This window comes from Melanerpes formicivorus, unplaced genomic scaffold (genome assembly GCF_026170545.1).
Source record: "Melanerpes formicivorus ecotype bairdi unplaced genomic scaffold, bMelFor1.0.p_v2 SCAF_21, whole genome shotgun sequence".
Taxonomy (NCBI): Eukaryota; Metazoa; Chordata; class Aves; order Piciformes; family Picidae; genus Melanerpes; species Melanerpes formicivorus.
In genome coordinates, this window is record NW_027142373.1 from 1,909,184 (window position 1) to 1,934,038 (window position 24,855).

Consider the following 24,855-nt stretch of genomic DNA (forward strand, 5'->3'; position numbering starts at 1 on the left):
AAAATGAGGGCACCTCCTGAGCTCTCAACCAGGTATGACACAGCCTCTTGTCAGCCCCAGGATCTACTCAGGAGCTGCCCAGGGCAGCCAAGGAGCCTGTTTGTGACACCAGACAAGATGAAATGTCGAGCAGAGCAGCTGTGCTGGAGCAGAGCCCTTGACCCTGCGAAGGAGCTGCCAAGTGCATCCTTGTGCCCACTCAGCACTCCTTGACCACTGAAGAGGTGCTCCACTACTACAGGCAGCCAGAGCACACCAAGGTGCACACTGGAGTCCTCATGTACTCCAGACTGATCCAATCTTAAGGAAGGGTCACTGAAGTGGTAAGGCCTCAGAAGTCCCAGCACAGAGGCAGCTCTGGGTGCTGCACTTGGTGCTGCTAACAGCCGAGGGTGCAAGGCCCTCTGCAGTCACACTTGGGGTTTTTTCCTGCCCTGAGGTCAAGTATGCTGAGGGACAAATAAGTCACCTTAACCTGCTGGGCTCCTTCTGCCTTCCCTTGCTGCCACAGCTGAGAACATGCAGGTGAGCCAAAGCATCAGAGATGTTACCCAACTGTTCAGGCAGCACCACTCTGCTGCAGTTTTTATTCATCAAAGTTTCTGCCGCTCGCGTCAGGCTTTTGACTTTCTGGAGCCACCCTGAATCAAAACATCATCTTATTAAACCCTCTAAAAATTCATCACAAATCAGTTTACAGATGACATTGATGTCTTATTGCTATCCATCCCTCCTGGACCGCTTCTAACAATTCATTTTTTATATTCCTGCGGCGCTGAAGGATGGCTCACCCCAGTGTCTGTCCTTCCAGCAATCACCACGGCAAAGCTTGGCAGTTGTCAGCTATTGCACTCTGGAGAAAAATGCTGGTAATACTCTGGATTGATTGAGCAGCATGGAATCAGAACTAGCTGGCAGAGAGACCATTTAACTGATTCCGATTCATAAATCTCTTTTCTCCTCTCCTGTTTTAGCTTAGAAGCTGCTAAATATCACCATGAGCTTGTGGGGCGTAGAAGGAACCAATCCTTTATGAAGGGATCAATTTAAATAACATCTGATTGCATTCATTAATGTTCCAGAGGAGGAGGCTCCTGCATCTCAGGGAGAACTTCCAGCTATGCAGTCTGAGCTAGGGAGTGCACTGCAGAGTCCTGGGCCAGCAGGAAGCCCTCTGTTTGTTTCCTCAAAGGTCAACAGTGACCTTCCTTGAGTTCAAATAAAGGGATCTAAACCACATCTTTACCACTTAATGCTCTTGAGGATGACCTACAGGGGTTAGTAAGAGCCAGCATCACTTAGGTGACAAGGTCTAATGAACTGGAGGGTCTAACAGTGGTTAGTAAGAGCCAGCATCACTTAGGTGACAAGTTCTAATGAACTGGAAGGTCTAACAGTGGTTAGTAAGAGCCAGCATCACTTAGGTGACAAGCTCTAATGAACTGGAAGGTCTAAAGGAGGGGGGAAAAAAACCACCCTACAAGCAAGAACTGCAGTTCAGCTTAAAGAAGCTTGGGACTAGGACTCTCAAAAATAAGTCCACAGAGAATCAGGAGAGCAAAGGCACATGGGCTCCAGGTAAGACTGGGGATACATTCTGGGGGACCAGATGTGGACTGTTGAAGAAGAGAGATGCCAACACTGGTCAGTGGAGGAAGAGATCCCAGCAGAGGACTACTCAGTGGGAAGGGAGGTGGTTTGTCTATCCACTGCTCTGGAGGCTGGAGCCCATAGTGCTTCCTGACTGTCACAAGCTACTGCTGGCTCCTCAGCAGCCGCCCTGCTGTCCTCCTGCTGACTGTTTTGGTGCTTGTGTGACTCCAAAGGAACAAGCAGAGGACATGAGGCAGTGTTTGTCTGTGTGGCAGAGTGAGCACTGCGAGGTGCATATCAAACAGGGCTTGCATTGTTTACAGGAAAGGAGCTGTTTATCTGAACTAGGCTGCAGCTGAGGCTCACTGGAAGGGATAATCAAGAGACAAAGGTGGGCCTGGGAGAGAGCTGAAACCTGGGGAGCTGCCTCCAAAGCAGCATTTCTCCTGGGGAATTTATCTGCATGTAAACTCATTACATTACTTGTGCTGAGATTCTGGATCTTGAAATCCAATTATCTGTATCAATGATACTCAGCCTCCAGGACCTGAACAGCCACGTTCTCGGGAAGTGGAAAAGCAGAAGCAGAAGCAAGTAGAAGCAAGCAGAAGCAGCCATCCCAGCTCAGCAGCACAGCTGATGGTGCCTGGGCTGTAAGTTGCAGGTTCCTGAAGCCTGCTGCCATGGCTGGCACCCAGAAAGCAACCTGCTGCTGCTCACTGCAAGAAACTGGATCCAAGAGGCACCAATAGCTGGCACTTTGCATTGTTTTGCTCCTGAATGGAATGGGAAGAATTTTCTTCTCAGCCTCAGAAGTAACCACTAAGTGAGCTGTGTGCCATGGTCAGCCTGCACTTCTCTCCCCTTGTAGGCTGTGGTGCAGGAAAACAGTGATGTGGTCCTGCAGACTCTCCTCCAGGACCACTCCTCTTCTTCAGAAATAAGAAAATCACAATTTTATTCCCAAGGGATCTAAATAGTTGTAGGAAAGTCTCAATCTGCTTTATTGAAATGCCTCCATTACCAAAATGCCTTCATTACTGCCAGTGAACTAAACCAAGCCCTGGTGGGCTGGAGTGGAAAGGTTGTGCTGGAGGTGAGGTCTTCAGCCAAAAATTCTGCAGTGGAATGGTTTGGAGCAGTTTGGGTCTGCTGAGGTGGGAACTGCCCAGGCAAGTACTCTGCAGAAATGAAGCAGTGCTCCTCACCCCCAGATAATGGTAAGGAACGAGAAGCAGAACGAGATCAGTGCTCACATCACCCAGGGGTGTCCCTGGCATAGCTCTGGGCTGGTCCTGGGCTCTGTTCCCATGGCTCAACCACTGCTGCTCCTTCTGCAGTCCATTTCAGAAGTGAAGCACACACAGCAGAAATGTCCTTTTCAATAGCAAGTGAGTATTTCAGTTTTCAGACTCAAGCAGAACAGATTTCACTCACAAAGCAAAGCCTTTTGTTGCAAATTTGCAGTTAGTGTTCCAAGGGAAGCCCTCCTGAGTGTTTTCTTCCACCCCAGCTCTCTCCCAAGGCTTGATTCTCCTCCCAGCTCCTTTCCAAAGAGCTGTCTGACTGTGTGGAACTGGCTGTCTCTCTTGCTCACCATGCATGTCAGGTAGCTTATTACGACTCTGATTTGAAACCATAGCAAATCCCTTTTTTATTTACTCATCATTTTTCTCAGGATCAGCTCCATGAAATCCTTCCCTGTACAGCATAATCACAGTTAAGTCTTGTCTAAGACGTTCCCTGGCTGCTACATCAGTTGGTTCACTGCCCTGAAAACTGAAGTGCTGCAGCCCACCTGAAACACAGCTCCAGCTTTAACACAGGGAAACAACCAAAACCTGAACACAAATACACTACCTGCCAAAGCAAACCCTCACTGGGGCCTTAACCAGCAGCAAAGAAGGGTTTTAAAGGCATTCAAATTGCAGCCTTCCCTCAAAGGAGAGCTGTGATCCACCCTTGTACAAACCTCTCTGGAGCAGAGTGACCACAGCCAGAATGACCACAGCCAGAACAGAGCTGCTTCAGTGGCAGGGTGGAAGGACATCACTGCAGGATGGCTGGAGGGGGGTGAGATCATCTCACCTGGCAGAGCATCTCCCAGGTTTCTTCGACAGTAACAATCAGACATCTGCTGCACCCCAAGCTGCTACAAACCCCAGCTGAGTTCTTAGGCTGCTGAAGACGTTAAACATTCTGACACTCACTGACAGCTCTGTGTTCTGCTGTCCCTGACTGGTGTTATGCTGTGCTGTAACTCAGGAACAATCTGAGCTACCTCAGCTTTCACAGAAAGAGCAGAGTCAGTGACACTCTTCCTGGGATCAGAACGATAAACCTCACTGCACTGCTCAGAAATCTGAGGCAGAGTTGGAAGCACTTTGTCCTGCAGCAGCACCACCACCATCTCACATCCCCTGACGTCAGCTCTGATGGATGTGCACAGGCACCACCAGACCCTCAATGGCAAGCAGAGCAGGATCCCAACACCTCCTGCTGTTTCCAGTGTGATTTGCAAAGCCTTTTTGCTGTTCCACCCGAGATAAAAATGTAACTGCTTCAGAGACAAGAAACGGCCAAGGTCTGCAGGCCAGGCTCAGCTCAGGAGCAGACACCACACCTACCTTTCTTCCCCCTGTGTTTATGCGAAGTGGAGTTAAGAAGGGATCAAAAATCATATGGCTGGTTTCAATATTGACAGGTGACTGCCTTTTCCCAACAGAGCACAGATTCCAGGCTGAGTTCACCAAACCCCAAAAGGAGGGAACTGCAAAACACAAAAGAGTGCAAGTGTGAGAGGAGCCTGGACAGGCTGCGGACATCCACGCGGCGCAGAGGCGGCTGAGCCTGTGACACACCTGAGGCAGGCACACAGCCAGCTCTGCCAACACAATGCTTCACACACAAACACCAAAACAGTGCTTCAGGAGGTTCTGTCTCAGCAAAGAAGGCTGTTGGCTTTTTCTCTGCTGAAGGTACCCAGATGCAATTGCAAATAGCTGCTTTGCTGTGAGCATTAGGGAACATTTCCTGGGTGAGAGGCATGGGGCTCAGCTCCTTAGGCTGATTCTGCATCCACTCCAAGTGTCCTTAGACTGAAACCATTCCACTCAACCTTTTAAAAGGTCCCTTCACATTTAGAATAATTCATTAAAGACCACAGAATGATTGTAGGAGAAACCCACACCCTGTGAGCCCAGAGAACAGCCCAGCGCTCTGCACAGGTGCTGCCAATTGCTCAATCGAGTCACTCAAACTTTTCTTTAGTCAAAGTTTTGCTCCAAACAAACTCTGGTTGGAAAAGCTGAAGCAGTGCTCCTCCCCTGGACATGCAATGGTCTGGAACGTGGGGGAGCTCCCCATTTTGACAAGCTGAGTTACTTTCTGTACCCCTAACTAGAGAAGGAGAGAAGTCACCATCGCCTGCTTCTGCTGAGGGAGCTGCAGGTCCTGTTGCATCTCATCTGCAGCTCAGAGCCAAGAGCAACCTGAACTCCTCCTTGGGTGCTGAAAAAAGCCTGACTAAATGAGTAAGGAGCAGCTGCCAGGATGGACAAAGGCCACATTTAGCTTTATGCCTGCACCCTTTGGTCTTGTCTGAGGTACAGAGGACAACCCTGACTGTGTCATGGCTCCTCTGTGGTGCTGTGTAGCAGGTGGCAACTTCACAGGGCAGATCTTGATGCCTTTTCTGGCTTTTCCTTTTTGCATGCTGTTAAAAGTTTTCATAACCTCAGAGCATCTCCTGATGTGTGTAACCAAGTGGGGCTAGAGCATGAAACTGAGTCCTTGGGACAGGTGTTTTGCCTTTACCCATCAGCTGCTTATAAAACCTCTCTGGTCTTGGGGCAGGTGTTCTGCCCTTCCCCATCAGCCCCTTATAAAAGCTCTCTGGTTGCTATGGCCAGTTGTATGCAGGGTTTTCTAGTGCTTGTTCTAATGGGAGTCACAAAGAGCTTTGGCTGAATTGGAACCCCCTGTTTGTGGGAGTCTTTACCCTGTTAGAGAGGTGCTCCTTGGAGGGGAAGTGTGTGGAAAGTATCTCCTGAGCAGTGCAGCCCTGGGAAAGTGGCTGGTCTTGGTGAGTGATTTCCTGTTGTATTTTATAGAACAGTTCAGTCTTTGTCCTCTAAGTCTGAGCCTGCTTGGGTGCAAGCTTTGTTTGGGTTGGTCTGTAGCTTCCTAAGTACATGCAGCTTCAAAGGGAGGTCAGCTCTAGGGTTCTCTTTAGGTCACTGTTTGTACAGAGGTGATGGAAAGGGGCTGGAGTTGCAGACACCCGCAGCAGACATCAGTCATCTTTCTTTTGGATAATAAGCCCTGTGCTCAGCCACCCCTTGGAAAGGTGGCTGCAATGCCTTTGAGGTAAGAAAAGCTTTGTGTGGTCACCAAAAGGAGCAGGCAGTATGGTCCTAAAAACCCTTTTAGCTTCTCTCTTTGCCCTATCGGTCCATTCCCACTGGAGGCTTGAAAGGCTCCAGCAGCTCCCCCAGTGGTAGTGCCAATGCTTTGAAATGGTATCATATGAATGTGGTGTAATTAAACCAAAACCCCAACCAGAGCACAGTTAATTATTTGTGCTGTTTCTAAATACCACAGGATCTCACTTCAGTCAGGGAGAAAATCCCTCTTTATGCAGAGGTCTGATGGAGAAGTTGAGGTTAATTGTGCTAGCCTGGCTTGCCTGGGTAAATCCCCCTCTGGTATCTAAAGTAAGTAAATTAATTGTGGAACTGTAGAGCTCTGGGTTCATGAGGGGAAAATATTAAAAAGGAAATCTGTTGCTCAAATGATTTCTGGTGTTACTGAAACATCCTGTGGGCAGAGATACTCCTGCTCTTGGTAAATCACTCAGCAAGCTGCTTAAAGAACCAAACAGGACTGGGGGAGTGCAAAAGAGTGGCACTCAAACAGCTGTGGTCCTCCATTCCCACTGCTTACAGAGCTGCTGGAGTCACTGGGGCTGTTCCAGCAAAGCTGCAGTGGGAAATGGCTGCTAGGAGGGGGAGGTCTTACTCTGGTTTCTGCTCTTGGCAGGGAAGCCTGGCACCTGCCCTGCAGGATGGAGAAAGTGGAGCTCCAGCACTGTGATGCTGCTCTGCAGAGGTCCCACTGGTCACCCAGGCATGTGAGTCTGTTTTGTTTTCTCTCTGAATGCTCAGGAAGCTCATGGTCAAGGACTCTCCAGTGTGTGCCTGCTGGTGCTCCTGGTCTGGCTGGCTGGGCAGAGGGCAGCAGTGGTGGCTGTGACCCCAGGGATCAGAATGGCTTTGTTTGTGCTTCCACTGAAGGTTCACTAAGGGTGATTGACCCAAGTTAGGTAATGGCTGGGGAGATTGTGCAATATTGATGTCTGATTGCACTTAATTAAGTAATTGCTGGTGCTGCTTAGATGCTGGTGCTGCTTAGATGCTCAAAGTGACAAAGAAGTGATCAGAATCTTCACAGAGAAATCCAAGGAGGTTTCATGCAGGAAACCAAGGTCTGACCTAAACACAAGGACAGGAGGAGCTGCCCAGTCTAGAGAAGTTAGTGCCTGAACCTAGCAAAACATATCCAAGTGTTTGCTGGTTTATTATTGCAGCTCAGCTAGCTGGCAGGCTTAAGCATTCATGACTCAGTGCCCCCTTCCCCACACTTGTGCTGCCATGAGGCTCTGCTCTGTGTGGGTGGGCAGGAGCTGTGTGGGTGGACCTGAGGCACTGCAGCCTGCTCTCTGTTGGCCAGCAGCTACCTTTTTGAGCTGGCTTTCAGGCAGCCCCCACACCAGCTGCAATCCCATCCACAAGGTTCTCTAGCTACTGGTTGTTCCACCAGAACTGTGCTGCTCACCTCTGCCTTCATCCATGAATCCCCTGAGTCCACACTGCTGGGCAGCTGCTCTGAGCAAGCAAGTTCCATAGCCATAAGTGATAAGGTTTGGCCTGATCAGTGTCATGCCTTCAGCCTTCTCACAGCAGAAAGAAAACTGGAACCATTCCAAGTCTCTTTCCTCTCTGCTGGCAGGCTCTGGACAGCCTGTGTGTGCTGGGGGAGCAGGGGAGGTTGTCACTTCTGTTTTATACCTGTGCTGAAATCCTGCTGTCCTTATTCAGCCTGTATCTTACTGCAGCTTCTCTGTTTTCAATTTACTGGGAACAATTTCTATTGAGATAGATGAAGATGCTCTGGTATCAGCATGACACAACAGGATGAGGGATTCTGATGGCTTTTCCCCAACCTATGCATAACAACAGTGAAATAATAGCAGCTAGGACAATAAACCAAGGACTGAATAATCTTCTCCTGGTGATGAGTACCAAGGATTTGCCTAAATGAATGCAAGCCTCCCCTCTCCAGAGCAAAGCAGAGAGAGAACAGTGTCCCATGAGGATGCCCTTCTGTAGGTGCAGCAGATAAGGATAATGGTGCTGTCTGCAGCCTCTGATGATGGATGTGTGGCTGTATCCCTATGCTGAGAGCAGCTTTGTTGGATCAGAGGTGCTTGCTGTGTGCAGCATTGTAATTACCTGAGCTTGGACAGCACTGGACTCTGAGGTCTAGGTCGTGGAAGGCCTGAGGACAGTACAGTGCTGCCTCCTTAAACACATGTCTGGCTGTTCAGGGCTTGTTTATATCTCTGAGTTCCACCCCATGCTCTGCTTCTGCACCCCCAGAATGAGATACAGGTGAAGACTGTCCTGCCACCAACCCCTGCCCACTGGTGTCTCCCTGACCCGAGGGTCCTGCTTCCTGCACCAGTACTTGGAATGAGCAGGACATGGAGCCAGTGGTAGCTGTGCCAATCTTTCACTGGGGAAAACACTTTGGGGTTGTGTCTGGGCAATGCAGGGACTCTGGCTCAGAAGCAGCTACAGAAGCAACACCACTTGCAATCTGCATTGGTTTCATAGGTGAAAAGCAGCAAATGTGATCCAGTTTTCTCAGTGCTCCTTTCATAGCTGCTCATCTGCCTCTGGGCATCTGCTGCTGGTCACTGCCAGTGTGAGATGCAGTTGAGTCATGACAGCCAAGCTGCTCCTGTGCTGCCCTGCCCTGAGACTAGAGCTTCCTGTCTGGAGTTTGCTCAGCTTCCAGGAGCATAGATTTCTCTAAGCTTAGGCTATTCTAGAGTTCATGAGCTTAAATGAAAGCAGTGCACTTCCTCATGCAGCAGCTCCATGGTTAGATCCTTAAGCTCTGACTCCAGCCCTGGCTGTAGCACATAACACAATCGGGTTGCATTTGTGCAGCAATTATTCTTGCCCTGTGTAATTACTGCCCCTCAGATGAAATCTCAGGCTACTTATTGAAACTGGGAATTGAAACCACAGAGAGAATCAGCTATCTATGTACATCAATAAAGCAGGCCATTAATTATTTCCACCTACTCAACTTGAAGCAAATCACCATACTAATGCCTCTGGCTAGCCACAGGAGCTGCTCTGCTTCTGCACAAAGGCTCTTCTGAAAACCAAGGTGCTGCTCTCCTTGCAGCTAAAAGGCCTCAGTCCTGGGAGTGCTGCCTGCCTGTGCAGGGGCAGTGAAACTCCTGCTGCTGGAAGGTTCACAGAGCAACTGTGTCCAGGATGGGAGTGAGAACAGACCAAGGCCAGTTTGGTTCAGAGGTTAAGAAGCAGCTGGGATGTGTAGTGGAGCTGGCACAGGGATGATCATCAGAATATCAGTGTTGGGTGAAGCAAATCCTTGGTAAAGGAGCTGAAAATGAAAGGAGGAAAGCAGCAGGCTCTGTACTATCTCCTCAGCACTAAGCACATACAGGGGCTGGCTCCATGCCTGTGTCTGCCATCCAGCCCAACTCTGCCTGCCAGTGCTGGGCTCCCTCTGTGACCAATGCTGCAGCAATCCCTTGGCACTCAGCTGGCATTTCCTAACCCAGCCTGGCCTGTCCCTTGGTCCTCAGCCACTATCAGGCTTCAGCAGCCTGGCAATCCCAGCTGAGTCTGCCTGGAACTGGCTGTAATTTGGGGGGTGGAGAAGAGGGAGTTTGGCCTGGATTTAAACGCAGAGAGAAAGGGGAAAGGATGAAATGCTACAAATCTGCACTGGTTCTGCCCTTTGTAGAAGGCACTGGAATGCAGGAGAGCAGGTTCTGAGCCTGATCTCCAGGAGCAGTTTTTCCTCTGCCTGTTTCAGCTTTGAGTTTGTGCTGTGGTTTGAACTGGGGCTGTGGCTAACCCAATGTGACTGTCCTGAGGCAGGGTGAGAGAGAGCTGAGGGTTTGGAGATGAACCAGAAGAAAAGTGAAGAAAGCTTCACAGAGGTGAAACTGGAACAGAGCAGAAAGTTGTTGAGAGACAAGTAATTTGGAAGTGCTGGTTTCAGGGCAGGGTGAGACTGCTTAGCAGGCAGCTGGGGCTCCTCTGTGGACTCAGCTTTATTTTAATGTCTTTGGGATACTATTGATCTTTGTGCTGAAAACATAACAATGAAAGGAGGAACAGAAACAATTACAGAGCCGAGAGCATTTGTTGCAGCAAGGAGCTGTCCCTCTGCTTCAGAGCTCGCTGGTACTCCAAGATAGCTTTCAGTGAGCTGGAATTTAACTCTTTCTTGTGGCTCCCTACCCACAGCTTCCTGCACCTTCCAGCAGCTGACACCAGCTGGTACCCAGCATGGTGAGTGCAGGGCTGGGCACTGCTGGCCTGATCTGCAGCAATGCTGAAGTGCATTCTCTGAGGGAGATGGGGAGGGATTGTTTCCTTGGTCTTGAGAGCCTGGGACACTTCCATGGCTGTGAAAACTCCATCAGTGTGGTGGCTTGTGCAGAAAGATCCACTGCAAACATAAGTAACTCCTTCAAGGGGCAGGAAGCGGCACTGATGCCAGGCTGTCTGCAGGCCCTCTACAAGCTGAGGAAATGACCTTCCAGCCTTCACCAAACAGCTTAAATGGAGCAAATAGCTGAAGAAACAGCTGCTGGTGTGCACCTCAGACCTGCTTCTGCTTGTTCCAGCTATCAGTGAGCTGCTCAGTGCTGCTGCTGGCTTCTGTAGCAACCTCCAGGCAAACACTGGCTGCTGGAATCCCTCTGCCATGGCATTACCTGCCGGGTGTGTTGCTCATGCTGCTCTACTCTAGTGACAAGGTCGTGTTTCAAACCTTTTGCTCCATTAATGCCTTCAGGTTTGAATTCTGCTGTGCCTCTGAGCTCCCAAACAACCTTGCTGATCTTGCTGAGGCTGCTTTTGGACAGAGATACAGCAAATGAAACTGCTGAGTTCTGTCAGGGAGGAAACATTTTGCAAATGTATTGGTTTTCACAAGGCTGGGAAGGCTCTTAAGTACTCACCTAAAGGTGTGTTTAATGATTCCAGCAAGTGTTTTCTCAGTTACTTTAAAGCTTCTGTGTTTGACTGCAAACATAGCACAGAATACAGATTTTGAGCTGCACTCTCCTACCCTTTACCTCTCTAAATCAGCTCTAGAGCTTGGTTAGCTCTGTGACAAGTACTAGAGCTTGAGGGATGTCAGACCAGCCATAACTTTCTCAGTGCTTTAATCTGCTTAAAGAAAGGCCTTCAAGTGGTGTTAAGCTATGCCAAGGTACTATCTCAATTATCCATCCAAAGTTACCCCCAGAGGACAGATCATTTGCTCTTAGAGGGTCTGGGTGCTGCTCAGGGATGTGAAATGAGCAGGACATAGAGCACTTCCCCTTGCTCAGTGTCTCCAATGGCCTTCTGAGTGGCTGTGCTGATGGATGGAGGCACAGGCCAGGGATTACATAAAGAAGGAGCCAGAGGACAAGAGTGGAGGCTGTGCAGCAGAGCAGGGCTGTGTATGGTGGCAGGATCCCAGCTGCTGGCAGGAGGCCAGGAGCTAACAGGGCTGAGTGTCAGGTCAGAGAATGGACCCCTGGCAACAGGCTGCTCAGAGAGGATTACTGCAGACAGCTCAGGCAGGCTGCTGGTGTAAGCCCCAGGGCCAGGGCAGAGTGGGCTCCTGAAGGTGGAGGCTAAAGGGCTTGTCTGCTCTGCTGTCACTCGTGGATGGCTGATCTGCTATTGCAGTGCTAACCCAGCCATGCCTGATCTCACTTGAACACATAAAAGACATCAGAGAGACTCCCCCAGGCTGCTTTGGAAGCTTCTGGCTGCAGGCAAATGCACAGCTCAATCTAGCAACTGAATCATCAGATCAGATTTGCTCTGGATGCGTCATCAAGAACTGATGCAGGTAACGGGCATGGCTTGGACACTGTCTGGGTGTGAGGCAGGCTTTGGGGATGTGCTGTGTAAGTGGAGCATGCAGCCTTGACCTGCAGAGCCAAGAGCAGCAGCTGAGCTGTGAATGCCAGGTGGATGGTCAGGGTCAGCTCAAACAGCTCCTGCAAGGACACCTCTCTATTTCCAGCCAGCAGCTCCACAAGCTGACTGGAAAGCAGCAGGAATCTTCCCAGACCCCTTCCTTGGCCAACTGCTCTCTTGGTTCTGTGTATGTCTCTCTCCAGTGCCATTGGAGCACTACAAAAGGTACTGGCAGCTGGCACAGGTTTGTCAGGCAATAACCATGGGGACTTCCTTTCTGTAGCTTGTGATGACTTCATCTTGTGAAGAATGGCTGTAGCCAGCACACAGCTGAGGTCAGACCCAGAGCATTGCATGGGCTTCAGCCAGGCTGCAGCTGTCTGCTCCAGCTTGAAGGGGTGCCAGCAGCACCCCATGCTCTGCCTGGGCAGAGGGGCAGGGCACAGAATGCACAATCCTGACATCTCTTACAGGCACAGAGATCACACAGAGCTGCTGTGTGTGGGGGAATGGAGGGCCTGCAGCTCTAGAACACTCCTGACAGCCCATTCCTCTCTGCCAAAGCCTGGAACAGCTCCAAAGGAACCAGCAGCAATTGCTTTCCAAGGAGCAGTGTAAGAGATAATGGATGTTGCTTTTCTGGCAGCAAAGATTCACTGGAAGATGCTGCCCTGGGGGCTTTATTACTTGTGACCTTCACCCAGGATGGAATGCATCTAATCTTGTGAATCATTTCAGCCTGTGGATGCAGCAGTTGATGCTCTTTCCAGCAGCAGCTAATAGAGTCACACCTTCCTTGAGAAAAGGAGGTTTGGAAAGGGAAGTGCTAGATGGCTATGTGCAGATGGAGTAGAAAATGTATGGCCGTGGGGAAGGGTGCAGAGGGGGCTCAAGGCACCTCTCTTATGGATGCAGGCTCCTGAACCAGCTCCACAATGCATTGCTGATATGCTTAGCAAATGCAGCAGGCAGTCAAACCCTGCCTTCAGGCAGTATCTGTAGCCTCATCAACACTGCCAATCCCAGTCTCTGTTGTCCTCTGTCAGGCTTGCTAACGTTCTTCGTCACCAATATCATGAACAGCCATGCTGCAAACAGGAGGGACTGAACCAGCTCTGGCAATTCCTCAGGCTCTGCAGCTTCCCAGCCCTCCCAGCCCTTCACCTTTCCTGCCAGGTGGGGGTTTTGCTTAAGGGGAAAGAAAGTCATCCTAAGTTCCCACTTGATCCTTTGGTCTCCATTTGACTAAACATAACTGAAGGAAAGGTTCCCTGACTTGGATAAACTGCTCCTGCTGGTTATAACAAACTGGTTCCATCTCCTGGCCAGCAGCTCTCATCAGTGCACCAGGCTGGCTCCAAAACTAGCAACAAATCAGCTCCTTGTCAAGCAGAAGTGATATGAGGTGGTGTGGATGCATTTAGTGTTAGCTGACAGGGTTTGTTTGCACTCTCAAGGGGGTGGAGACCTCAAGCTGTGGCTTAATTCTTACACTATTGAGGCACTGCTCATAGAAGTAATGTCCAGAAGGCTTAGTAAGGACAGAGTATTGGTCTGTAGTGTTCTTGCTTATGTCTAACACAAGGCTACCAGGGTGAGGCAGTGACCATAAACCCTGCTAGGACTGCCAGGTGCTCCAGCTGAAGCCTCCTCTGGGGCTTTCTCAGAGAGCCCCAGGCTTGCAGGCCAGGCTATGCTTTCTTGCTGATGGTTTAACCCAGTCTGCACTGCCCTGGGCAGGCAGGAGATGCAGGGATGTCTGAGCCCTGATGGGCTTTTTCTTTGAAGAGAAGCTTTCTGTCTTGATCTCCCACAGCAGCACACACCATGACTCTGCTCTCTGAGCTTTAGGAGAGGTATTTGAGGAATCAAAACAATTCAGTTCTCAAGCAGCTGTAGAAACACTGCTGACCTGTTGTGGCACACACTGCAATACAAATCCCTCCTGGCCTGCATTCATCTAAGCAGAGAGCAGCTCTGAACTGCCTGCAGCCTGCCTGCCCTGAACGTGCTGCCAGGCAGGTGGGAAGCCCTTGTTGCAGGAATGGTTTCTGAGCAAAGAGGTGAACAAGGACCACAAGGCCTTGGCAAAACAATCCCATACAATTCCTAGGGTTAGTGCTAGCAACACTCTCTGCAGTCTGGACTGAGCTCCCCTGGCTGTTCAGTGATGGTGAGGGAGCAGCAGGGCAGAGCCCCAGCCTGCCAGCCAGGCAATTGTCACCCAGCTCAGCAGCGATGCTTCCTCTTTGTTCTGCACTATTAGCTGTTGTCAGCCAGGGTAACAGATATATCCATTATGCTGCCAGGGGAAACCAGCAGAGCAATAGAATGACAATTCCTGCACCACTTATAACCAGCCTACTACCTTGTGTACAAGGGGAGTATTAATTTATTTTCTGTAGCATTAACTGTGGCCAATTTAATCAGAAAATAGTCTCTATACATCATTTCTTGGGGCCTGGCTCAGTGATGTGCTCCTCGCTCTCAGGACGTGCAGCAATACTTTGCTGGGTTTGGGTGTGAGACACTTCAGGGCCCTGCCAGTGCCTGGTGCTCTTCCTCCACTGATCTGCTGTGATTGTGATTTTTAGTAATCCTCACTCTTTTGAAACCTCAGGGTGATGATTGCAGGGGCAACACATCCTCAGCTTGAGATTCCTAACGGCTTCCAAAGGAAGCACTGTGAGCACTGAGTGCTTCCTGCCAAGGCAGCACCAGCTACCCAGTGGGAAATGATCTGCCTTTGCAGAAAGCAGGGACTCTTGAGGCTTCACATGGAAGTCCTGCAGGTTGCTTTGGATAGAAAAATATCCAGGGTTAGATTACCTGAAGTTCCCTCCTGGTGGTTCTTTGTGTGTTACAAGAACTTCTGAGCAAAACAGCCTCCACTGCTTTGCCTGCTTGGAGAAGGCAGAGGTGCAGAGGCACCCAGGCACCCCCTCCCCTGCTGGCTGAAACATTCTGAGTTCAGCATGGACTTACAGACACCTCCTGAATACATCTGGCTTGCCAAAAGGCAGTGAATTAACCATCCACACCTAATTCTAAATGTATGCTTAATGTCTTTTACAACCCCTGGGTCTCCCCATTTGACTTCTCCCTGGCATGCCTCAGCCATGTTCTGTCCTCCCTACTCAGCAGGTGAGAGCCAAATGGGCACAGCCTTTGAAACTGGGGACCTCTGCAGGGGACTGAGGAAGACTCTCTGGGTTTGCTCACATAGTCACTGAGTTTTGCCCATTTTCAGTTCTTCCTTTGAAAAAATACTCTCCAGTTTGCAGGTTGAACAACTCCATCAGCTGTGACCTCTGGGTAGTGTTTTCCCTGGTCCCATCTGAAGCTTCTTGCTGCCATCAGTGGTGGAAGGGCTTTGTGATGAACTTTAAACCAAAAGCTCTTAGGAACTGCTCAGATGGGCTGCCTGAGGTGCAAGGCCTGCCTGGGTCTCTCCAAAGGTGCCAGTGGTGAGGAGGTCTCTGGTTGTGGACACTGAAAGAGCAGAGTAGGTGGCAGAGGTCCTGCAGCATAGGGAGCAGCAGGCAGTGCTGGGAGCCCAGGCCGGGCTGGAGCAGCAGCAGGCTGCTGCAGGGGGCTCAGACACTGGTGTTTGACTGGCACTGCTGTATTAAGTTTTGGCAGCGTTGAAGCAGGCTGGGAGGGCTGCTCTGGAGCTCAGCACATTAATCCAGGCTCCAGCTCTCGTTAATGCTGATGAGCAAAGGCAGTTAATTGAATTATGTATGAAGTGCTGCTGATTAAATAATATTTCACTCCTTGCTGTAGAATTAACTCTGCTTTATTAACAGCCACTGTTGTCTCTAACAGTGAATGTCAGAGGGACCTTTCCTCAGCCAGCCACTTCCAGTTTTGTAACCCTCTGTTCAGGTTGCTTGGTGCTTGCCCAGCGATTCCTACTTGGAATCTAAAGGAGGCCACAAAGGTGATCCAAGGGCTGGAGCACCTCTGCTGTGAGGACAGGCTGAGAGAGCTAGAGGTGTGCAGCCTGGAGAAGGGAAGGCTCCAGGGGGGACTTTAGAGCTGCCTGCCAGTTCCTGAAGGCTGTGGAGGGACTTTTCCTGAGGGTGTCTAGAGACAGGACCAGGGGGAATGGTTTGGAGCTGAGGCAAAGCAGGGTTAGCCTGGAGCTGAGGAAGAAGTTCTTCAGTAGAAGGGTGGTGATAAATTTGCCTGCACAGCACAACACAGAAATGCAGCATTCCACTGTGCCATGTTACTCTGTAGTCTGTCTCATAAAGCCAGCTGAGGAGCAGCCTTTCTGAGGTAGCTCTGGAGAACAGTAAGCCCAGAGGAGGCAGCCCTGTAGAGATGTGATAGGACTTCTCCTAATTTCCATTGCTCACACTTGTGTGTCCCTAGGGAAATAATTTTTTATAATTAAGTTGATGTTACAGCCAGAAAGAGTGAAGGAAATGCTTATGGAACATTGTCTAATGAAAGTGGATCAGATATTCCCTAATTCAAACTGCCAGAACACCATCAGCTAGGATCAGAGGCTGCAGCAAGGCCTCTAATTAAGGTTCTTCATTGCTCTGACATGATTTTCCCTTGGGGATTCTTTTAATTACCAGCTTCTAAAACAAAACCTCCAGAATGCAAATACTGGGTTTGAGACTCTGCTTCCTGATCCCAGTGTCCATTCTCATCCTGAGGAGTCTTTCCAAGAGCACCCTGAGGGCAGCAGCGATCTGCACACCCAGCTGTGGAGAATGCACTGGGCTGTGGATAGAGCACTCGGCTCCCAGAGCCAGGAACTTGGGAATTCCTTCCTCTTGCCTTCTGAAGGCCTGCAGGGTTGGTACCACAGGTGCACAGAGCTGCTGTGGAGCCTGAAACAAGTCCTTTCCCAGGTGGGGTTGAGTGAGTTTTGTGTTAGGGCTGTTTGTAATGGTTAGGGAGGCAGAAAATCTGAGCAAGAAGTAAGTTCCTCTCAGCCCCCATTGCAGAATGCAAACTGTCTGTGTGACCCAAGACAAGTCCTTGATGACCCAGAGGGGTGTCCACACCATTAGCTACTTTCAAGGCTTGATTAATCTGGACTCTTCTGCTCAAACACAATGGTGTCACAGCCAGGCTATGAGGAAAATTTACCTTTCACAGTGCTGTAGAAGACAAAGTATTCATTAAGAGAGCTCTCTGGAACCAGTGACTCCTCCTGTGTTTGGAAGGATGGGTTTAGGGAACCCAGAACAAGGACCAACAGCAAACAGATAGGGACTGGAGCTAGAAAACTTTGGTGTTCAAGATAGACTCTGAGTCTTTGCCGTTGCAAAGCTGATTTCTTTTGCTGTGGTAGGCACTTGGAGGAGAGCAGGGGTCCCTGAAGACAACAGATGGGGGGATAGAGTAATTTCACTTCGGAAAGTGCAATCCCTGTCACCTGGGGGTGAAGACACTTAACACCAAGAACCACTGGCTCATCCCATGTAGAAACAGCAGCAATGGTTACCATGTCCATAGAAGGTCCAACTGCCTGTGAAGATATTGATTTCAGAGTCACAGCCTGAGGAGTGAGTCAGGAGGCTGATAGCCACCTGTGGAGGAAGCTTTGCTTGTTTCCCATGGGTTCCAAAGATCATGAAGTGGTGCTGAGGGTGCCAGCTGGCCTGTTGCCAGGAGGCTTCACTGCTTCATCAAACAATCTCTGGGAAGCTTGCCCATGAAATCATAGCACATATCTCAAAACAAGTGCCACTTGCTTTTCCTCACCCTGAGAGCTGATGAGGAGCAGATTTCTTTCCAAAGCTCAGACTTCCAGGGCTTCTCTGGCTGGTCTTGTTGGGGGCATGGCAGGGTGAGGCTCAGGAGAGCTGCTGACAGCAGTGCTCCAAGTGTTTACTTAGGACTTGCTGCCTTTTTTCCATTCCTTCTGGCGTGCTGTGTGAATTCTTCCACATGACCCAGCCCAAAGGCTATGGCTGCAGAGTATCCACTGCCTTCCACTGTTCTCTGGATCTTGGCATCTCCTCAGCAGGGTGAGGACAGCTGTTGCTCTCTTCCTGTTCTCTCAGTCAAGAAGGGCTGTTTCTCCAGTAGAGAGGAATGGAGCTCTCTGGAGGAGGGAACTGCATCCTGAGGCTCACTACCTCACATGTGCAGGAAGCTTTTGGACAGAGATGCTTTGGGATGCTTCTACAAGAGGGAATCCTTATTGCATTTGTAGTGTTTTTATAATCAGCTTGACAGTGGAGATTAGAAGGGGAGCTACACACCAGTCCCACACAACTACACCTCCTGTGTACCTACAAACCAAAGGGTAGCCATTTTCACTGATCTATTTTTAGACCTTGTATTATGATCATTTTGGTTGTGGTAGAATCCAAAAGCAACTCCCCCCACCCAGACTGTTCCCCACACCCCTTCGTACTAGGGCACAGCCAAAGCGAAAGTGGTGAGCAGGGGCTTGGTACCACAGGCTCTATATTTAGCAGGAGAAATACCTCCAGAACATGGTGAACTCAGTAGGTGATTCATTTCCTGTTGAAGATGATGCCTAAAAGCTCAAGTATCTCCAGAAGGTCACCCCCACCCTCAGCAAACATACACAACAACTTATTTTTAGAGCCCTGCAGCAATGCCTTGCCCACACACTCAGGGGGACATATGGTCCTGGGTTTAGCTGCCAGTTTTGAGCAAGTTTAAAAATCCTGGGCTTGCTGTTTTTGCTAAATAAAATTTCCCATTTATTTCAGTCAAAGCAAAACCCAACTTTGCATAAAACTCTTGCTCATGGCCCCAGCAGTCAGAGCCAAGGCTGCTGGTGACATTCTCAGGGTTCACTGTGGGTTGCTGCTCCTCCCACCAGTGCATTCCTAATTTTAGACAGAGCAGCTGGAAGGGATGTTGGACTGAGTGCTGGGCTGAGTTGCATTGCTATTGGGGATGAGAACAGGGCCTCTCCTTTCTGTTGCTCTGCCCTGCTGGTACTATATGGGTATTTGGGGCAGAGGAGCAGCACCTCCCAGGCTTCCTCTGCTGCTTGAGCCAGCAGCTGCCTGTTGTGTGTGCACAGGAACGCTGCAGGTGAGAGGATTCCAGCAGTCAGGCTCCTACAACCCTTAGTCAAATTAATCCCCTGCAGGAGAGCCAATACCAGCAATATGTAGAAGGTGATCAGTTCTGTTAAGCTCAGTGAATTCAGACTCTGACAAAGGACAAATTTGGGCATAGCTCAGGCAGGCAGAGAGGAGACCTGGATATTATTTGGGATTGTGTCCATCTCACAGTGTGCCTCTCTCTGCATTTCACATGCAATGAATGGCAGGGAGGAAAGAGAAAGTAAAGTTGGACTGTGAGATTATCCACAGCCATTTGAGGTGAGGCACAGGATCATCTTGGGGCCACTGAAGGTATCTACCATGAAGTGTCCAGTTAGGGAGTGAAAACACCAAGTGTAGAGAGTCTCTGAATCAGGGCACTTGAATCTGCTTCTGTTTGTTAAACTGCTGCTGCCAAAGGAAATTTTTCATCACAAGCTGCACCTGCCTGCAGGTCTGTCATGTCACTGGGCTGGCCACTGCACTGCTTCTGACAGAGGCCTCTGGCTACAGAAGCAAGCCCTCCGAGCTGCAGAACTGGCCATGTGCAGGGCAAGTGGAGCTTCACTGACACAAGGCAAGTTTAGCACAGCAAAGCATGACAAAAACATCTATTTACCCAGGAACAGCCAATGGCAGGGCTTTTAGTAACTGTTCTGTCTAGAACAGCACCAGAATCACACAGAATGCAAAGGAGAGCCCAGCCCCACGAGCAGGTTTGCAGGCAGAGAGCACTGACCCAGCACAGGACATCCTCTGGTCCAATACAGCAGTGTGACTGTAGGTGTGACACTGGTGAGCAAAACCACAGCTTTAGGACTCTTGTGAAAACATTTTCTTATTGGGGCCAGCTGACATTATTCCAACAGCTTTGTATTCAAGGGCCCACAAGAAGGAGCCTCCTCTTCTCCAACAGCATGCACCACGAAACTGCTGTAAAGCTGTGGCCCTGCACCGGGGGGCTGGAGGTATCTTTATGTACATTATGCATAATGCAAACTCATCCTGCAGAGCAAGGTCAAGCAGGAAATTGACTATTAAATGCCAGTGTCTCAGTAACAGCTTCCTGAAGGGTGCATTAGAAGCAGTTTACCAGAAATCATCCCAGAAGCAGGCAAGAAGCAGGAGCAGCTTTCACCTGAACTCACTTCTGCCTGTGTTGCTGTCTTCTAACTCTCTCTGGGTTTCCATTTCATATGTGGTAAGGGTTGGGAGGTGTGGGGGTAACTCATACCTCAGTTATTTACCTCACTGTCAGCCCCTAAGAGAATAGAGAACACTCTTCTAGCAACTCAAATTCTTACTTAGAGATGATTTAGGTACTTTGGAACTTTACAGTCAGAATGAGGATGGTCTTCAGGCACTAAATGATACAGTAGGAGCCTCCTGGGTTCTTCTTATCATCTTGCCTAAATGAGTTGGATGCCCAATTCCCAGAGCCCTTTGGGAGGATCTGTATCTCATGTTCGGAGCTCCTGCTCCTCAGCCAGTCCTTTGCATTTTAAAGCTCTTCAGCAGGCTTTGGAGATGTGGCCATCAATCTTAAAAAGCCACTGGGACCCAGCCTGCTAAACCAGTTCTGGGAGTTAGGCAGAAATAGTCTCTGTTTTCAGCTGGACTTTCTAAATCAGGAGTGCCTGGGTGTGACATTGAGTAACTTTTTTTCTTCCTTCAGCATTTTTCAGTGCCCCTATTCTGCAGCTGCTTTACCTCCTTACAGCCTGGTGGTGTTTGAGGTGGAGTTGGGATGCAGAAACAATGCAAGTGTAAAGTGCTCGATGGATTAATGAATGCCAATGAACATAAAGAGTCGTGAGGATGTAAGAAGCTGGGAGAATGTCTGTGTTATCTTCTCCAACTACTACCTGTAGCTCTGTATCCCTTCTCTAGTGTGTGTCTGTGTCTGTGCCTGCTCAGCTGAGCTATCAGCTCAAAGCACTGTGAAAGGGTAGTTACAGCAGTAGCAACAAAGGAGAAATGATGGTAGGGCACACAGGAACCTGCTTCACACAGAAGAGTTTTGTGTCTTGCTGTTCAATGCAATTTTGTCACTTCAATTAAGTGTTCTCCCTTCAGCCCTCTCTGGAACTCTGTTGTTACACCGAGTTAGAGATGTGGGAAAAGAGCCACATCTCCACAGAGTAAGAAGGACATTGTGGTACTAGAGTGGGTCCAGAGAAGGGCAAGGATGCTGGTGAATGGTCTGGAGAACAGGGCTGGCAAGGAGCAGCTGAGAAACTGGGGGTGTTTAGTGTGGAGAAAAGGAGGCTGAGGGGAGACCTCATTGCTCTTTACAGCTCCCTGAAGGGAGGTTGGAGTGAGGTGGGGGTTGGTCTCTTCTGCCAAGTAACTAATGACAGGACAAGAGGTAATGGCCTCAAGCTGTGCCAGGTGAGGGTTAGGTTGGACACGAGGGAAAAATGTCTTTGCTGCAAGAGTGGTCAGGGATTGGCACAGGCTGCCCAGGGAGGTGGTGGAGTCCCCATCCCTGGAGGTGTTCCAGAAACCTGTGGCCATGGAAGTGTCTGGTAGAAGGTTGGGATGGATGATCTTAAAGAGCTTTTCCAGCCTTAGTGGTTCTGTGATCTCTGCACACAACTCTTATGCCAGATCTCAACAAATAGATCATTTTCATTTTCACCTTTCCCCCCCCTCTCTTGTTTGTACTTAAACTGGGCACAGGAGCTCCATGGCAATGTCAAATCAATTGAGGTGCACTATTTACAGTTCTGAGAATGGATTTGTGCTGGACAGAGCTTTTACCTGGGAAACTGAATGGAAGCAGTGAGAATCAAGTGACTGTGGCTGTGAGGCAGCCTGGTCAAACCAGGTGGAATGACCTCCACTGATTTCACCAGCCATGAGGCACCTCCTGCCATAGCCCCTCGAACTCCACAGCCACAAGTCCTGCCACAAAGCAGGAAGCCCATAAAAGTGAAATTACAATGAGCAATAAAACCTTGAGAGACTGCTTTGTCTCTTGCTGTAATTTATGCTCCTGTTAACCAATTTTAGATGCACATTAAAATGCTGGGGAGCTCTAAAGATGTCAGTGAGTGGATAAGAGAGCTGCCAGGGCTCTGTGATGGAAGCCTCTCAGCCCTAGCCCATCAGACTTCAGCCATTTAGCTCTTCTTTATTTTAAGAAAGCCTAATTTGAGACTGGGGACAGGGGGGGAAAAAAGCCATTTGGAGATGTCCAATGGCTGGATAGGAAAAGCAAGCTGGAATCAGAAGTCACTGCTGGGACAGGGCATGTGTTCTGTAGCCTTGGCCTGGGCTGAGAATACTGCAAGGCTGTCTACATGATCTGAGAGGCTTCTCCCATGTCAGATGCTGTGTTCTCTGAGTCACACAAAGCAGCCATATCCTGCAGCTCTAGGGACTGAAGCTGGGAGTTAGCCACCATTGCTGGCTGCAGGTTGTAGAAGGGCAGCTGGCCCATGGGATGGTTTGAACTGCATCTGACCAAGATCCAAAGGAGCAGAACCTTCAACTGCTCCTCTCACGAGCAGCATCTCCCTGTCAGTGCTGTGGTGGCTCCAGCACCGAACCCCCTCCATGAGAACCAGAGGAGACAGTGGTGGCAGCTCAAGAAGCACATTATTGATGCAACTGCAAACACTCCAGGGGAGATGGAGCCTGTGCTGCACAGCTGTGTACACAAACCAGCTCACTCCAGTTAGAGCTGGGAAGAGATGGTTTGAAATAAAACCACTGTAAAAGGAGCACTCTTGTAAATATTGATTTTTAATGTTTTTAAAGGAATCAGCTGCTGATGTCCTTGTTGAAAGGATGTAGCACTTGCCTCAGCAAGCAAACCCCGCTGCTGTCAGGCGGAAGCAATAACCTGGGCTTGTCACAGCTGGCAGTGGCTGCCTTTGGTAGGACTGCTCCAGCCAGACTTGCTTCCCTGCTCTAATGGTGCTCTAATGTTTCAGAGGCAGCACTCAGCCCAGCAGGACCAAAGGACTCCTTGTAAGCAAGGGAGAGAAGCTGCATCTCCTCACCAGCTGCCTGAAGTACTGTTTAGATGCTAGTGCCTGCCAGCCTTTGGCCTTTAAGCTGAGCCCAGTGGCTGTGCAGCTGGCTGCCACCTGGCTTCCCTCCCTCTACACCTCTGCAGCTCTAACACAGCAGGAAGCAATGCCAGCACTGCACACAGACATGGAACACTCTGCAGCCCTGCTGAATGAGCCTTTGAAATGGAAAATCTGCTCATGTCCATGAAGAAGGAATGCCAAGTCCACAGTGCCCATCCTGCTACCTACTGTGGCTTCACTGCTGGGGCAGCTCTGCCCCTTGATGTAGTCAGCCAAGAGACAAGGGCTCCTCCAGAGCTTCTGCCCAACAGCCTTTGTTGTCTTTATCACTAGCAGAGGGACACGAGGCAGAGCTGCCTGATGACACAGGGGTCTGAACTGGCTGCTTCATTCTCTTCCAGCCTCTATCCTGAGTGGTCAGGCATTGGAACAGGCTGCCCAGGGATGTGGAACCCTGGAGATGTTCCAGAAACCTGTGGCCACGGCACCTGGGGCCATGGTGGTGTTGGGTTGGTGGTTGGACTGGAGGATCTGAGAGGGCTTTTCCACTCCAAGCCATTCTGTGAGCTCCTCTTACCTATCTTACTTTGCCTACATCTCATTTAGCATCTGTAAATTTGCCTCTCTGTGTGGAGACCTGCATCCCTCACCCAAGACCCCATAACTGAAGCTCCTGGCTATTAAAGACACAGAAAAAATGCATTACAGGGAGGTCATAAAAGCCTCCTATAAAACCAGCTTGCTGTACTGTCAGTGGCCAGCCCCCAGCCTGACCTGGTTGTTTTCTGTTCCTTTCCTCTTCCCAGCAGGCTGGGGAGAGCTGCAGGAGGCTGGGCTGCTGCCTGCCTGCCCTGGTGAGTTACAGCAGTGCCATTTGCAGGCGGTGGTTAACGACCTGTCAGCTTCCCCATGATGATGTCTGCTGCTATTTCCAGGGTTTATGTGCTGACTGTAAAGTTGGTGACTGCCTGCTCTGGAAACACTAATGCATTTCTGTACATTTTGTAAATACAAAATGAAGAAGTGCCCTCACAGCAAGCCACACTCTGCTCAGAAAGCAGAGTGACAATTGTAAGTAGGTATTTCCAGGAGCAGAAAAGAAATCCAATCAATAATGTTCAGGAAGGTTCCTCCTTTGGGCAGTCATTAACCATGCTGGGATTTACAGCTCTGAGCTGGGGCAGCAGGCAGCCACAAATGCATTAACTGGGTGAGGGGTGTTTTATGGTGAGCCTCTTTGGAAGGGATGGTGAAGTCTTTCCATGACCACAAAGAGCATGTGCCCAGAAGAACCGCGCTGCGGTGATGCCACAGGACAGCTGTGCTGGAATGGATGTGAGCAGCAGCTGCCAGGCATCTCCAGGTGATGGTCTTGGGTACCCACAGGCAGGCAGACTTGGTAAATGATAAGCCTGGGTGTTGCTCCTGACTGTTTAGTGGATTCATGGCTCAGTGAATTCACAACTGACCCTCTCAGAGAGGTGTTATGAGAGGAGGAATTTTGCCCTGGGCACAAATGAGTGGTTTCAGACAACCCAGTCACCAGCAATCCCCTAATTGAGGAGCCTAAGTAATCCTACACTTACAGATGGCACTTTCAGAAATAGTTCTTGCAGGCTACTGAATAAATACTGTGATAAACCAATCCTCTGATTCCCTCTGTGCAATGCACACTATGGCAGGCTGTAAGCAGAGGGTTTGCATGCTGTATGATGCGTCTGCCCTCAGCCTCATTTCCTTTTCTTCTTGACCTCCTTCTCCAGGGGACAGGGTTTGACAGGAAGGCTCTTTGTGAGTAACAGCAAAGCTGCCAGTGCCAGCAGCCAAAGAGCAGGGCTCCTCCCTGCACACACACACAGAGCAGTGCTGCTGAGGGCAATGTGGAGCTGATGAAGACTCACGTTCCAG

General features: G+C 49.8%; 1 protein-coding gene across 2 annotated transcripts in view; it reads right to left on the reverse strand.

Annotated features, from left to right (window-relative positions):
- The window catches only part of CA10 (carbonic anhydrase 10), a 127,855-nt gene that overhangs the window by 70,200 nt on the left and 32,800 nt on the right, over nt 1-24,855 (reverse strand). The window contains exons 1-2 of one of the 2 annotated variants that reach the window (XM_068151004.1): nt 16,959-17,334; nt 4,221-4,363 (exon numbers count right to left, since the gene is read on the reverse strand). In XM_068151004.1, coding sequence (XP_068007105.1) covers nt 4,221-4,363; nt 16,959-17,325 — 510 coding nt within the window. In that variant the 5' untranslated portion in view covers nt 17,326-17,334. Of the gene's footprint in view, nt 1-4,220; nt 4,364-16,958; nt 17,335-24,855 lie in introns of those variants that run through there. The other variant, XM_068151005.1, reaches the window with a different exon arrangement.